The sequence below is a fragment of the Fusarium venenatum genome (assembly GCF_020744135.1).
Source record: "Fusarium venenatum strain MPI-CAGE-CH-0201 chromosome Unknown EDB82scaffold_2, whole genome shotgun sequence".
NCBI lineage: Eukaryota > Fungi > Ascomycota > Sordariomycetes > Hypocreales > Nectriaceae > Fusarium > Fusarium venenatum.
In genome coordinates, this window is record NW_027072130.1 from 8,227,596 (window position 1) to 8,240,531 (window position 12,936).

Here is a 12,936-nt window from a genome sequence, read left to right on the forward strand (position 1 = left end):
CATTCATATCCATCAAGCTAACACAACACCTCTTTTACCGCCATTACTACCCAACAACTTTTATCCACTCTACCACTTGAGTTTATATATTGAACGACAGAATCTGAACTGGATTGGATTGGATATTCTTTCGACACTCTATCATCTACTCATCTTAATCAACGATTTACTAGAATCGAGACTTTTGATCCGCTTTTCACTTCACAATGTGCAACTACATCTATGTAAGTCATGGCACATCATGAGTCCATACTACACATGGTCATGATAGATGGATGGAAAGGCACAATACTAATACTATTTCCTCTTAAAGAAGGAGCTCAGCTGCCAACACCACTACCACTTGGTGGAATCATGGTGTCCCAAGTACATCGAGACTGAACGTCGGTGTCCGCCCACCATTGTGAGCAAGCAGTACTGGTGAGTCAACTCGTATATCCATTTACTTGCAGCACATTTACTAACGGTTTTTGATCAACAGGGGTGACGACATTTGTGGTATGTCTATTTAACTACTTTCCAAGGCTGTTGGTTATCTTATCCACCTGGCCATGGAAGATTAAGTGTTTTTATTTTATTTTTGGGTCCACGATACTAATTAATTCTCTAGCTGCCTGCCGAGAACGCCAACAACCAAGTCAACACCCATGGGCTAAGCTTATCCAGCGTCCCGAGTCACGCATGTCCTACTCTCCTCAACTCCGAGCATAATGAGAACGACACGACGAACGACTCGGCAGGTCGAGATGTGTATTGACGCCAGCCAAACTACTCGATCTGTTGTATCCAACATGAAGGGTATACGAAAAACCGACACCTTGGATGAGTTCATCAAGGAACGAACTACTCCATCCGCATTGTACGAGTCGGGTACTTGATATCCCATCTGGTGCATGCTTCCACCGGGTGGTCGACTCAAGTGAGACATTGCCCCACATGGGAGGATACACGACGAATCAACGAATACAGAACAAAACAAACAGAAAAAAGTCTATTTTATTGCGACAAACTCGATACCAGGCGCAAGGAAAGCATTATTATTTTATTATTGGGAAAGGGAAAAGAATTATTCGGCTCTATTGGGTGCAAACCTATTCTTTAGTCCGATGTGGACTCTCTTTATTTGGTTGTTGTCTCGAACTCTCACAAGTGGGGGACTCGGCGTTGGAATTGGTACCTTTTTTGGGAGGGTCAACCCGGGCGACCAACAGGTCAAGTTGGGCGTCGATCAACCCGACAGCTCAGGGCTTATGGGGGGGGCTCAGACACTGCAGTGATGCGCTCCACTGTAGTGCTCTGCACGCTACAGCTGCAGCACATCCTTTGCCACTTCACGGATCGAATCGAATCAATTCATTAGCGATGCGATGCGACACTCACAAAGATCCTTCCTCACCTATCAACGACACTTTACTTCATCATTCAAGCACTCATTAGGCGCCACATCAACCAACCTCAGGCGCTACTGCTCATCAATCTGCAGACCTCAAAAGGGTCTGATGACCACGCGCATCAGACAATCAAGAGAGAAAAGACCAAACAAAAAGAGAGAACAAAAACCACATCAGGCACGGGAGGGAGTCTTGCTATTATTACTTTTATTACTGGCGTGCTTTTATATTTTCTATTCAACCTGGGCGGGACATGCATGGAAGGAAATACGGGAAACCGGGGCATTCAATGGGAAAGGAATATCATTTGGGATGGAAAGGGAAACGGCAAACAAACCACACTTTTTTTTTTCCTTTTTCTTTTCTTTTTCTACTATACATCACCTACTCTACTATCTCTGTACTCGGGCATCGGGGGCGTTTATTTTACCATCAGTCTTTTCCTTCATCGCGCAAGGAGGACAATGGTTGTACTACAACTTGGGACACAATCAGACACAGGACTATAACCCACAAAGATTGGAAAGATAGTTTGCATATTGTTTGGCGCAAGGAAATGAAATACAAGATACAATTAGACCGCTACTGCTTGCCTTCCATCATTAAGTCTGTCACATTGGCTATTAAACGAAGTGATCATCTCGGCACTTGGTAGAAAAAACAGACTAATAAATCCCAGACACAACGTGATGATCTTCTGCCAAGTTTTTCTTATCATTCCTTCCTCTGCACTACACCTCTCTGCCGGCCGCGATACGATGATGATCGCAGGGATTCTTCATGAATGGGGCTAAAAAAAGGCTTGTTCATCCGGGTTGTTTTTTATGCCTAGTCCAGTCCATATGTAGTATGTCATGTATACAGCCTTGTAGTAATAAAGGATCAACATCAAGAAGAAAAGAAAAAACGGTGTAAACAAGGCACGACCAAGATTAATTCCAAGAATTAGGATTCTCATCCCGTTAGTGTCGTCGTTAGAACCCGCTACAGGCCGCTCTCGTGGGAATTGCCGGCCGGGTTTTGCCATGATTTGCTGCCTAGGCTGCTGCCTCGGAGAGCGGCATTTACTTGATCCCGTGGTTTGACAATATACGATAACCGCGTGTCCAGAGATGAGATGCACGGTAGTTTAGTAGTTGGTCATTTCGATAAATCATATACCTTTGTGATGTGATGAATGAATGGGCTGTCGAGTTCTGTGATACGATGGAGGATTGTTCCATCTGGCGCCGTTTGATGCCTGTTAATTAATTGTCTCATTCTTTTCTCTGGGTGCATAAATTCCCCAGTCATTTAATCTAATCTATTCTACACGTGCAACATCAAACTTAGCGTCAAAAGAAAAAAGGTGTTGCGATAGATGCAGATATCACATCACAACGTCTTAATGAATCTCAGACACTTTTCGATCTGCATCACTTTTTAAACTTTGTCTTATTACCTTACTTTTCTCTTTTCTCTTTTACAGCTCGGATCTCCTCGTTGCCGTATAGATTAAATAAAACGGTTCAACTCATATCCCCACGTTCTTATTCTTATCCTCTCCCTAGGCCGCCCCCATGTAAACCTTGTCTCCCACCATCTTTTCTTAATCATCAACGCTTCGTCGTTTTTTTCCCCTGTGGCTTTTCTCCCGCCGGTAGTTTTGCCCGTAAACATATTAGCTCCCTGCTTTGTCATTTTTCTTTTTCCTCATCAATTCAAGTGAGACATTTTGGAGGGCAGCCAAGGAATGTTTAATTCTCATCCTTCCCGATTACGTACATCATTTTTCACTCCTTCTTCTTTCCATGGACCTTCCACGGGAAGATTTACAGTTCGTGAAGTATCTCGGCCGTTAGTTTTCTCTTTTCTCATGGGAATAGCTAGTTAATGCAAAGGTTTATCAGAGTTTGAGCTAACAGCCTTGTACTAGTAAACGAAACCACACGAGATGCTTACTCTAAACGATTAAGTTTCTCTGACTCGAGGCTAATCGTGTGCTTGGACGTTAAATGAATATCATGTCATGCCCAGTCAAACTATTGAATGGAGTAGTGACGATGAGTAATGGATGGGGTCTATGCGCTTTGGTGTAGGAGGCAAGAGGCCATTGCTATTGTTCAACGCAAAGCGCGGTTACTTCGCTGTTCGCCGCTTGCCGCTTACCGTTACACGAATACTGCAATTCGTAACTGCAAAGGTCAGTCAGTCATTTACATCTCATCTTACCTCTTCACCTTTGACTCTCTACTTGCCGTATCTGAAGATGATGCATGAGCTTTGATCCCTCAAACGCGGCAACCGGAAACTTGAGACGAGCAGATAGCCTCCGAAGGCCACACGTGCCCCAAGCCATCTTTTATTCTTCTCTTTTCATTCGAGAATTTCTTTCGGCCCTGTCCCCGGCCAAGCTGAGGGTGTACGAGTCTCGGCAGTTCGCAAAGAGTCAGTGGCTTTGACGTATCATGTTGAAAATCCATCTCTAAAGACGTCGACGTGAGATTGCATTGAAGACTTGGCACTTCGGAATCGGAACGAGAGTCAGATGATGACCAATATATGTGCTTTGCCTGAATGATTTGCAACGCCCCGTCGCACTCGTATTGCGATTGTCGTTCCAGGTATCTGGTAGGTACAAAGGTAAGCTGATAACAAGCAAACTAATATACCTACATCATGTCGAATATTGCATCTCCGTTTCTCCTTCAGCTTCAGCCTCAACTTTATCAAGGGTTGCGATAGACCCCCATCCTACGTCTCACATCCTTCGACAGAGCGGGAAGGTCACATGCCAAGCGAACCTATTTGTTATCTTATTCGTCACCCCCCTCTTCATCCTCCGGTATCATCTTTGTCAAGAAAACACCGCGTCCGTCTTATCTTTTTCTTCTTTCACCTTGTCGTTCCGTTAAAGTGATTGCAGGATGAGCAAGAATCCCACCTTGACCAGCCCTTACGAAAAACGCCTTCCATAACCAGAGATTAAAAGAAAGACAAAAAAACAAGATAATATGAAATGGAATTTGGCATTTAATTTGAGAAAGAAAAAAATACAGGCCGCAGACAAAGCAACCTTGAAGTGAAAAAAGCCTTGATGCATGTCACGCAGCGCGTCTATCTTTCACATGCAGGACCTTAAACCCAGCCAATGTGTGATTCAACGGATGATCCAGGGTTTTTTTCTCCACAAGTTCTGCCTTTCTCGGTCACCGGGCAAAGTCGTGATTACTTCAGCCATTACCAGTTCACTGAGGCATTTGTGCCCCGGATTCCGTAGGACCATTTTTGGTAGTAGGTGGGTGGGTGTCATCACGTCAATATCGCATTGTTCATCATGTAAAGGTATAGACCGTTAGCTATTAGGCAAGGATGGCGGGTTCTCGGGAACGGAGATGACAGCCAGCTTTAATACAGTGAGACGCGTCGGGCCGGAAGAAGATCATGGATAGTCTGACCGAGATGCTACTCTAGTCTAGAAGAAAGGAAGGTATCATGAGTGATAATTTGTCATGGCACAGTCATGATAAAGGGTACCAGATACTTCCCTCATGGCTGACAAACAGTTGTCTGGTGATAATAGCCTTGTTGTCAATAGGGTGGGATGCCAAAAAGCCATTACGTTCCCAAATGCCCGATATCTTGTCTTGGGCCTTGGCTTTTTCTCTTTCTTGCGTCTGGGGAACACACACACTTTTGGACAAATGTACACTTCATCATACTTGCTTGGTGATGGTGGTTAAGCTGCGCTGCAGGATCGACTGCTGCATGCACGCACTGGCACTGCAGAAAAGCGTGCATCCAGCCAATTGAGTATCAAAAACACAGTCGCGGAGATGAAAATGCTACCGAAAAGAACCGCCAATGAGGCCATCTACCCCACAAGAATGGCTCACCGGTATGGAAACCCTGCCACGTCTGGGGAGAGTCCCCAATCGAAGCACGCAGCGGGAAAACAGGGCCGCGGCTGACATACACCTGCTTCATTCGCTATAAGAGATCCCATGGACAGGTAAAGTAGGTAGCCAGCACTTGATTGCATTGCATCCCCGATGAGCCAGGGTTGTTGTGGTGTCTGGGCAGCAGCACCGTAATTTTTCGGTCGGGTGCCTCAATGGCGGTGACAAGATATTTCATCACTATAAAGTTTCAATACCGAGGTAATGTTCAAAGAGGCAAATATCTTGGACTTGGTCTTTGCTTCTAAAAAGGATCGGATGCCCGGTTTTCCAGGGGTTTTCCTTGGGTTCCAAAAGCCTGGGCCTGATCTTCACGTTTTAGCGGAGGTAATTCGTGTTGAATAGTGGCTGATCTTTTTAGGAGGCTCTTTGTTAGGGGGGTGCATTGTCAAAGTGGCAAAACCAAAGCGTTTAGACTCAAGCATCATTGAATTGATGTATCTCAAGTTGCATCATTGATCATCAATATCGGGTTGCAGTTATTTAGCCGGGTACAGGTTTGACAGCTCTTTTACAGTTGGGTTGGGCAGCTAATAAGGATCGTAGCCAGGGGATGCACTGCAACTGCAGCCCCAAGTGCCGGTTATTTGCATTAGTTAGTGAGTCTGCACATGACACCTGCATTAGTCCCCGTAAGATGCATATGATCCTCTAGATTCATACCAAAACTTCAAACGGGAGCATTATCTATTTCCTAATTTGTCTACTTGCAGTTTCATTTGATACACTTTTCCTGTTCTCTTTTGTACACAATGATATCTACACCCTTCCTTTTTCTTCCTTGCTTGCTGTCAATTCCAATTCATCCATGGCAATATAACCAACCATCCCTAACCCAACAGATTTGCGGCGTGCGCGCGACATTTCTTCTTGGATCGATTCCGTGCAGAAAGCCCGAGATCTATTATTCCTAAAATGACTTGATACATGAAACCTCCGCCGACCGGTGAACTGGGATTGCCTTGAGGAAATTTTATCTTCCTTAACAAAAGGACCCTGAAACCTTGGTTTGGCCCATGATGCCACTTTCTGTCAAAAAATGATGATGGACAAGTGTCTGTTGTTCGACACCCTTTCCGGTTATTCTACCAGAAAAAGCCTCATATATCTGGTCGACTTTCCTTGTATGGGCTTCTATTCTAATCAATAACCGGTCTATGGAGAATTTTTCAAAAATCCCATCTTGGTTCATTCACCCGAAAACAGCTATCTAAAACGTGATCGTGGTCTTGTGTAACTGCAAGCTCTTTTGAGACTTTTTTTTATTCTCTCCACGATCGAGATCAAACACCCCCTGGGCCCCCTTAACTGCGTGGTGTCCCTATTGTCTGTCAAATATGCTTGCACCCGCACAAGCCTTTGAGCATGTGACTTGACGTGTGGTGTATGACGCAGAGTCGCGTCTATTGGTCTGTTTTCGAGGCGTTTATTCATTGACCAACAGTTTGGAGCATGTCTAGAAACGACGATAACACAAACTGTCGCCCTTGCCAAAAAAGACATGTCATTCGGTGTCTTGAGCTCAATTAATGCGCGCTGCCAACAGTAAACATGTCTTGACGGCGGCCGATGCCAGTTGCGACGGCATGCCGAGTACATCCGCTGATCGTGACCCTGTGCCATGCTCACGCTTCGAGTTGGCAACTTCTCTTTCGTTACCAACACACTGGATTGAGTCGTGATTGGTTCATCGCAGACTCGATGAGTTTTCTTTGCTAGGAATCGAGTTATCGCGAGACAAGCGTCGGACAAGTTTGCTTTCTCTCCTGCTCTGCTATTGGTGTGTTGGTTGTGACAACTGTTGGCCATATCTCAACCCTGGCTACAGCTCTCCTCTTTCATTAAGGATTCTGCGCCGTGCATTGACAAAAGTCTCAGCCAACGTTACATGCAAACGTGGAGAAAACAGTGCTCTCGTGAAGAACCCAAGCCTGGCGTTGCTATACATCGTTTCACGGTCATGTGATGTGTTTGCTACTCCCCTGTCCTTTATGTCTTTCTGACATTAAGACAATTATTGGTCAATCAACTAATTGAATTGTCGAGACTATCACATATCATAATCGATTTCGCCCATCTCTGTTGCGCTAAGGAAAGACTGCATTGTGCGCTCGTCACGTTGTGCCCAGCCGCTATATGTTGGGGAGCGATGATTATCACCTTGCGGGGATCTGACTTTGTCAGATTGCCGCGATACAATGCTCAACTAAAGCGGCTACGATCGTTCCGTTATACGCTAATTGGCCGTTCAGCTGATCAACCCCGACCCGTTGGCCATAGCACAACAACTATCCCGAGGTAGTGAGATCCAAAGTTACATTGTGCGGACGCCACGAGTGATTCGAGTGAATGCACCACCAACGAAAGCTGCAGGTGTGGGATGAAGCTGAGTACGGGGTGTTGTGTCCGCACCGCAGTAAGCATTCGAGTTACAGAATATTCTCAATTGTGATAGCCGGTGCATGAACACAAACATCCAAGGATCCTTCAGTTCAATGTTACTCTGACGGAAGCGACTGTAGATATGTCATAAATTTCTCTTATCCTGTTTCCTCCGCTACAGTGGCTGACACGAGCTGCCCCCCATATTTCGTTGCCGCCTTCTATTGATGCTTCTTCTCCGCTTCCGTTAGTCTTCTCCCATCTACGAGGCTCCCGTCAGGCAGAACCTTTTCCGTAGTTCGGACATGGGCCAACAGAAACGGGTACGCCAGATCGCAGACCACCGATGTACCAACGAAGAACAAGGCGAGAGGGTGAAAGACGAATCCGTGAGCCTCTGGCCAATACCACCAGAGAAGTATACAACAAACAGGGAGGCCCATAACGGTGCCTACGAAGCGACAGAACCTGAAGGCATGATTGTCAGCACGGCTGGCCGAGTTTGTGAATAAGGCGATTGCTGCCCAAATTTCTTTTTTGATGGCGAGACAACAAGTAAATACGAATCCTACTGGTAACCAAACCGTCGGGTCTGCTTGCCTGGTCGTGCTTCAATTGACCGCCTCGTAATAGAAGCTGACAACCCAGCTCAAGGGTATAATGAAAAACACCCCAAGAGCATGCTTTAAAATAGCATAGACCAACATGCTAATTTCGTCTCTGATGCTCTTCGCGGCCTAGCCACGACATCAATGTGAGAGATGAGATCTCGCTAAGCTTCGATCAAGACACACCCTCTGCAAGAACCGACAATTGGATACAGACAGAATAGAAAAGTGAAAACTCACCAGATTGCATAGCTTTGTCCACCAGAGTGACCACGCTGAAGAAGCATAGCCAACGCCGAAACGCTGAATATCATCTGCGCCACACCAGCCGACCAAAATGCCAACTCTGTAGTATCTCTCGCTTCAAGACCCTTCCACGTCTTGCCCCATTTGATACCATAGCCGCGATGCGGCTCCTTGAGCCACCACCATACAAACGTCCCGTTACCTACCAACCCCGCTACGAAGACAATAGCTAGTAGTAGCGGTATGTTGCGCGCGACGAGTGGGCTGGTTGAGAATGATCTAGGTGCTGTTTTAAGCGTGGCGTATAGAACGGGTATGTCGAGGAGGAGCCAGCAGGTGAAGCCAAATGTTTCTATGGGCGCTTCGCAGACGCCGAACGCGTAGACGACTTCCCATGCGAGGTTGAGGCCTAAAGCTAGGAGGGGCGCGGGTGTGGCGTGGGTTGCAAGGCTGCGTTTAACCATCAACACGTAGGCGATTAACCAGAAAGTTATGCCGACGGAAAGGCAGGCTGTTGAGGCTGGGACGAGCCATGTTGGTGCTGAAGGCGGTGGAATGTCTGAGGAGCCCATTTTGAGGTCACTTGATGATGTGTGCCGATGTGCAAGACGTCGGTTGTGTTGAATGATTGATTCTCATCTCATGTCATACGTGCGTGTGTTGGTGTTATGTGGGTAAGATCAGTGGTGGACTGCTTACCCTGTATTGCTCTCAATCAACTGCCGAATGTGTTTTCGCTAGCCTTCCCAATCTGCCGACGTAAATTGTAAGCGAAGCAGCTTGCACCAAGCAGGTTATCTATGGATATTCTATAAGAAGAAGAAGATCTTTGATCCATGATTTATGTTTTATTTTGTCCTTTATGATAATACAACACGTTATTGAGTTGATATTGCGACAAACAAGTGGTTCCTCCCAAAAATGACATGATAAGAGCCATGAAATGGGAAGGGTGTGGTAAGAATGCTCACCACATATCCTGAGCGCTTTGGTCGAAAGACCATTGTGTTTGTTCGTGTGTTCCTACATGCGATACCAGCTCTTCTGTGTGCTAAAGAAAAGACCGAACAGAATGCCTGGCGGTTGTCAGTAGCACTGAACGATAGGTAGGAGGGATGTGGTATGTAACTCAATGTCGGTCTAGATCAGGGGAGTAACGATGTTGCTAATGTGCTTAGAAGTGTAAGCCAACTGAGAGAGATTGTGATACGGGGGGGCAAGAGAAAATGCCCAGTTGAATCTTGTCGGGAAGTGCCTCAAGCATGGAAGACATGACTGAATAATGTTGAGTCAAGGGGATTTGATGGTATAGGCTTTGGGTACGCTGAACGAAATCCTGTAGCTTGCCCGGGCGGCGTTCCAGTTGGTAGGCCCCTGCGATTAAATTGCTGTCGTTTCGTGCTGTGGTTCATTGGTACTTATGCTGGAAAAGGAGTATAGTCTCCTTAAAAGGGTTTTTACTTAGCTGCTTCTCCTTGAACCAGTAGAGTGTTGAACCCCTGAGGCCCTGCTTAAAAGCTTGCCCTTATAAATGTGTCTTTTAGCCTCTGGAAAATCATTGGATGATAATACAAGTAGGCTTTTGTGTAGATATTCAACCTGTGAAGCTCAGTGTGCAAGTGACGAGAGAAATTGTTCATAGACCTGACGACCAGCTACCTCCATCTTTCTCTTATTCTCAGCCTGTTGCTCTCGCAGATCTTCTGGGACCCAGGACAGGACGTAGGTCTTCGACTTCCTCTATGAAACTTCTAGTCGTCAGGTTGAATCACACATTGTATTGCAGTATTGGGGCTACTTACTAGCGACGGAGGAGGAGGAACCCTCGGGGATGGAGGACCTGACACAGCCACATCTGACCCATACTATTCACAGAGCTTCTAAAAAGTGATAAGAAAGGAGCATATCCTCAAGTTGACATTCTTGTAGTTAATTTACGCGCTTCCGAGTGAAGCTACACCCAAGGTCTCGAGTTGGACAACGTAGGCCACTTCAGCAAAGATCTCCTCCTACAAGACCTCTACATCCATGACCTCTTGATCCCAGATCTCTTCATCCGAATCCTCTCCCGGCCAGACCTCTTCATCACAGGCCCCTTGGACCCAGGTCTCCTCTCCCCATACGTCTTGATCCCAAGCCTCTTTGGCCAAGGCCTCTTGAACCAAAATATCTCGGGTTAAGGGCTCTCGGCCCATCTCCTCCATCTTCTTCAACTTATCGTCCTGCTGCTTTTGCAGCTCCCTCCCTACGCAATAGTTAGACATGCTAATGCAAAGCGCAAATACTAGCTCCATTGGTATAGTTGACTCACAGGGAACAAACGAGACCAGCGGCTCCTCAACTGGAACAGGGAGTTCCAGGGCAGGCTCATCAATAGCCATGCTGCCATCCTCGGGCCACTCCCAGCCCTCAGCAATTGAAGTAATTTTGGCAGCCATAATTCTGCAAGAAAATTGGTAGAGAAATTATGATGGGCAAAACAAAGGATAAAAGCGTTTGGCACAATGACGCAGATATGTTCAGCGGAAGTTTTGGCCTGAGATTTTGTTTCTGTGTTTGAACTCCCGCTTGGGTGCAGCTGCCTGGCACCTACTGGGCTCTTTTTTTCTTAAGTGTGCATCGCAGCATCAACTTTAAAAAGATGACATGATTTTAGGAGAATTATCATAAATAATAGAGAAAAACATAAATCATTAACTAAAGATTGTCTAAAGCTGCTTATCTCAAAGTTCAGTCTCAGACCCCTGATGCCGAGCGGTGATTTCTCCCTCCAGGCGCTTGTGTGGGAGTTCAAGTGGATGTGAACTCTCAAGGTATGCCAACATATCCTTCCCGGTACTTATATACATACAAAACTGATAAACCTAGACGCCAAACACCAAGATACCAAATACATGAGAGGCCTTTCACGCGGCAGCCTTGACCATAGGCTCCCAAGGCTTAGCCAAATTCCACAGATATACCTCCCCTCCGATCGACTCGTCGACCCCCAACGCCTTGACGAGAATATGCTGAAAAAGAGGAGTGCTGGAAAACAACGGCGCAACTGGAAGGACTGATCCTCGATCCCAACCAGCAGAAAGACCTTGCGACCACGAAGGCTGTCGCACGAAATCCTTGACTTTGTCGTGATAAGCGTCCCAGTCGTCAGAACGATTAACAACGATCTGGAACCTCACACCCTGAATATCAACCGTGATGCGCTGCACCATACTCGGAAACCCATGTTCCGCGCCCGGGCTCAAGATCCACGAATAGTCGGTCTGGTCGCCGTTGCTCTCCCAGTCATACCAGACCTGCGTACCAGCCTGTGAATAGTCGTTGAGCACAAGACGTCCCTCAGCATCGAAGCTCAACTCGCAGTGCCGTGCGTCGATGCCCGGCATGGTGGGAAGGATGATGTCGCACGTGGAAGGGTCAGAGCCCAGAACGAAAGAGCCCGGGCGCTTGGGGGGTGAGTCGAATGATAGCTTGATGGCACGGGTTGGGCGACTAGCCAGGAGATTTGGGAGGCGTGAGGAGAGTGTTGGAGAGGATGATATTTGGACGGTGCGAAAGATGTTGGAGGGGAGGTGGGCTGTTTTGTCGGCCAGAGAGTTACGTGCCGTAGGGACCAGCCAGGCGATAATATCAGACATTGTGTGAAAGAGAGAGTTGGTGAAGAGAGTGTAGTTGCGGTGAATTATGAGTGAGAGCTGACACTGGATAGTGTATTGACGATGGTATAGTAACAGAACAGAGGCTCAAACGAGAGAAGCCAAATGATCAAAAATGTTTAAGTAATGAAGTGAAGTGAAATGTAAAAGAAGAAAGCACGCTGAAGAAAAGACTGTCGATTTTTGTCTCTGATGTGTTGTCCATGTGGGCTTATATCCAAAGTCAACACCACTTCACCAGTCCACGTTGCGCCGACAATCACTGGTCCTCAATACACCGCGCCCGACGCGTCGCTGATACCTACGAGTATCCCAGAGAGGCAAATGTTCGAAAGCACTTGTTTCATTATGCCAGGTCTGTCTTTGGAGAGTTGAATGTGGTGGTGTTTGAGCGTGGGAGCACGAGAGCCAGTCATTTTTGGTGGAGTTAGAAGGGTCGGGTTATGGCAGCCCCTAGACCAAGAAAGTGAAATGGTTAATGAAATAGGAAGTATCAAAAAATAAAGACAGCTGTAGTATTGGTTTTGAATGGATTCGGATTAATGTGGCGTTTCGGGAGTGGTGGGCTGAGAGGGAGAGATGCATGGGGATCGCTGTCGTGGAGTTGGACCCTGCATGCACTTTACTGACTCATATATTGTTTTGTTTCGTAGTCTATATTATTTAAAGGCTGCATCGAATGAGCATGGTTTTTTTCTAGAAGGTCTGGGATAAT

The 12,936-nt window shown here is 46.5% G+C and overlaps 4 protein-coding genes across 4 annotated transcripts; 2 read left to right on the forward strand and 2 right to left on the reverse strand.

Annotated features, from left to right (window-relative positions):
• Positions 1–206: 206 nt before the first annotated feature.
• EDB82DRAFT_525553 (uncharacterized protein) lies at positions 207–711 on the forward strand (the record flags this gene model as incomplete). Its single annotated transcript, XM_065609140.1, has 4 exons — positions 207–224; positions 314–420; positions 482–498; positions 611–711. The coding sequence occupies 4 exons, from the start codon at positions 207–209 to the stop codon at positions 709–711; spliced, it is 243 nt and encodes an 80-aa protein (XP_065465046.1).
• EDB82DRAFT_196030 (uncharacterized protein) lies at positions 372–1,541 on the forward strand. The gene is made up of 2 exons (XM_065607180.1): positions 372–420; positions 482–1,541. The coding sequence occupies exon 2, from the start codon at positions 823–825 to the stop codon at positions 1,435–1,437; it is 615 nt and encodes a 204-aa protein (XP_065465047.1). The 5' UTR covers positions 372–420; positions 482–822; the 3' UTR covers positions 1,438–1,541.
• A 6,301-nt stretch (positions 1,542–7,842) lies between these two features.
• On the reverse strand, positions 7,843–9,239 carry EDB82DRAFT_196127 (uncharacterized protein). The gene is made up of 2 exons (XM_025736227.2): positions 8,560–9,239; positions 7,843–8,179 (listed from the first exon to the last, which is right to left on the reverse strand). The coding sequence occupies exons 1-2, from the start codon at positions 9,135–9,137 to the stop codon at positions 7,933–7,935; spliced, it is 825 nt and encodes a 274-aa protein (XP_025586855.1). The 5' UTR covers positions 9,138–9,239; the 3' UTR covers positions 7,843–7,932.
• Positions 9,240–11,266: 2,027 nt separating this feature from the next.
• On the reverse strand, positions 11,267–12,395 carry EDB82DRAFT_501889 (uncharacterized protein). Its single transcript, XM_025736230.2, has one exon. It carries the CDS (start codon positions 12,201–12,203, stop codon positions 11,472–11,474), a length of 732 nt encoding a protein of 243 aa, XP_025586858.1. The 5' UTR covers positions 12,204–12,395; the 3' UTR covers positions 11,267–11,471.
• Positions 12,396–12,936: the final 541 nt, after the last annotated feature.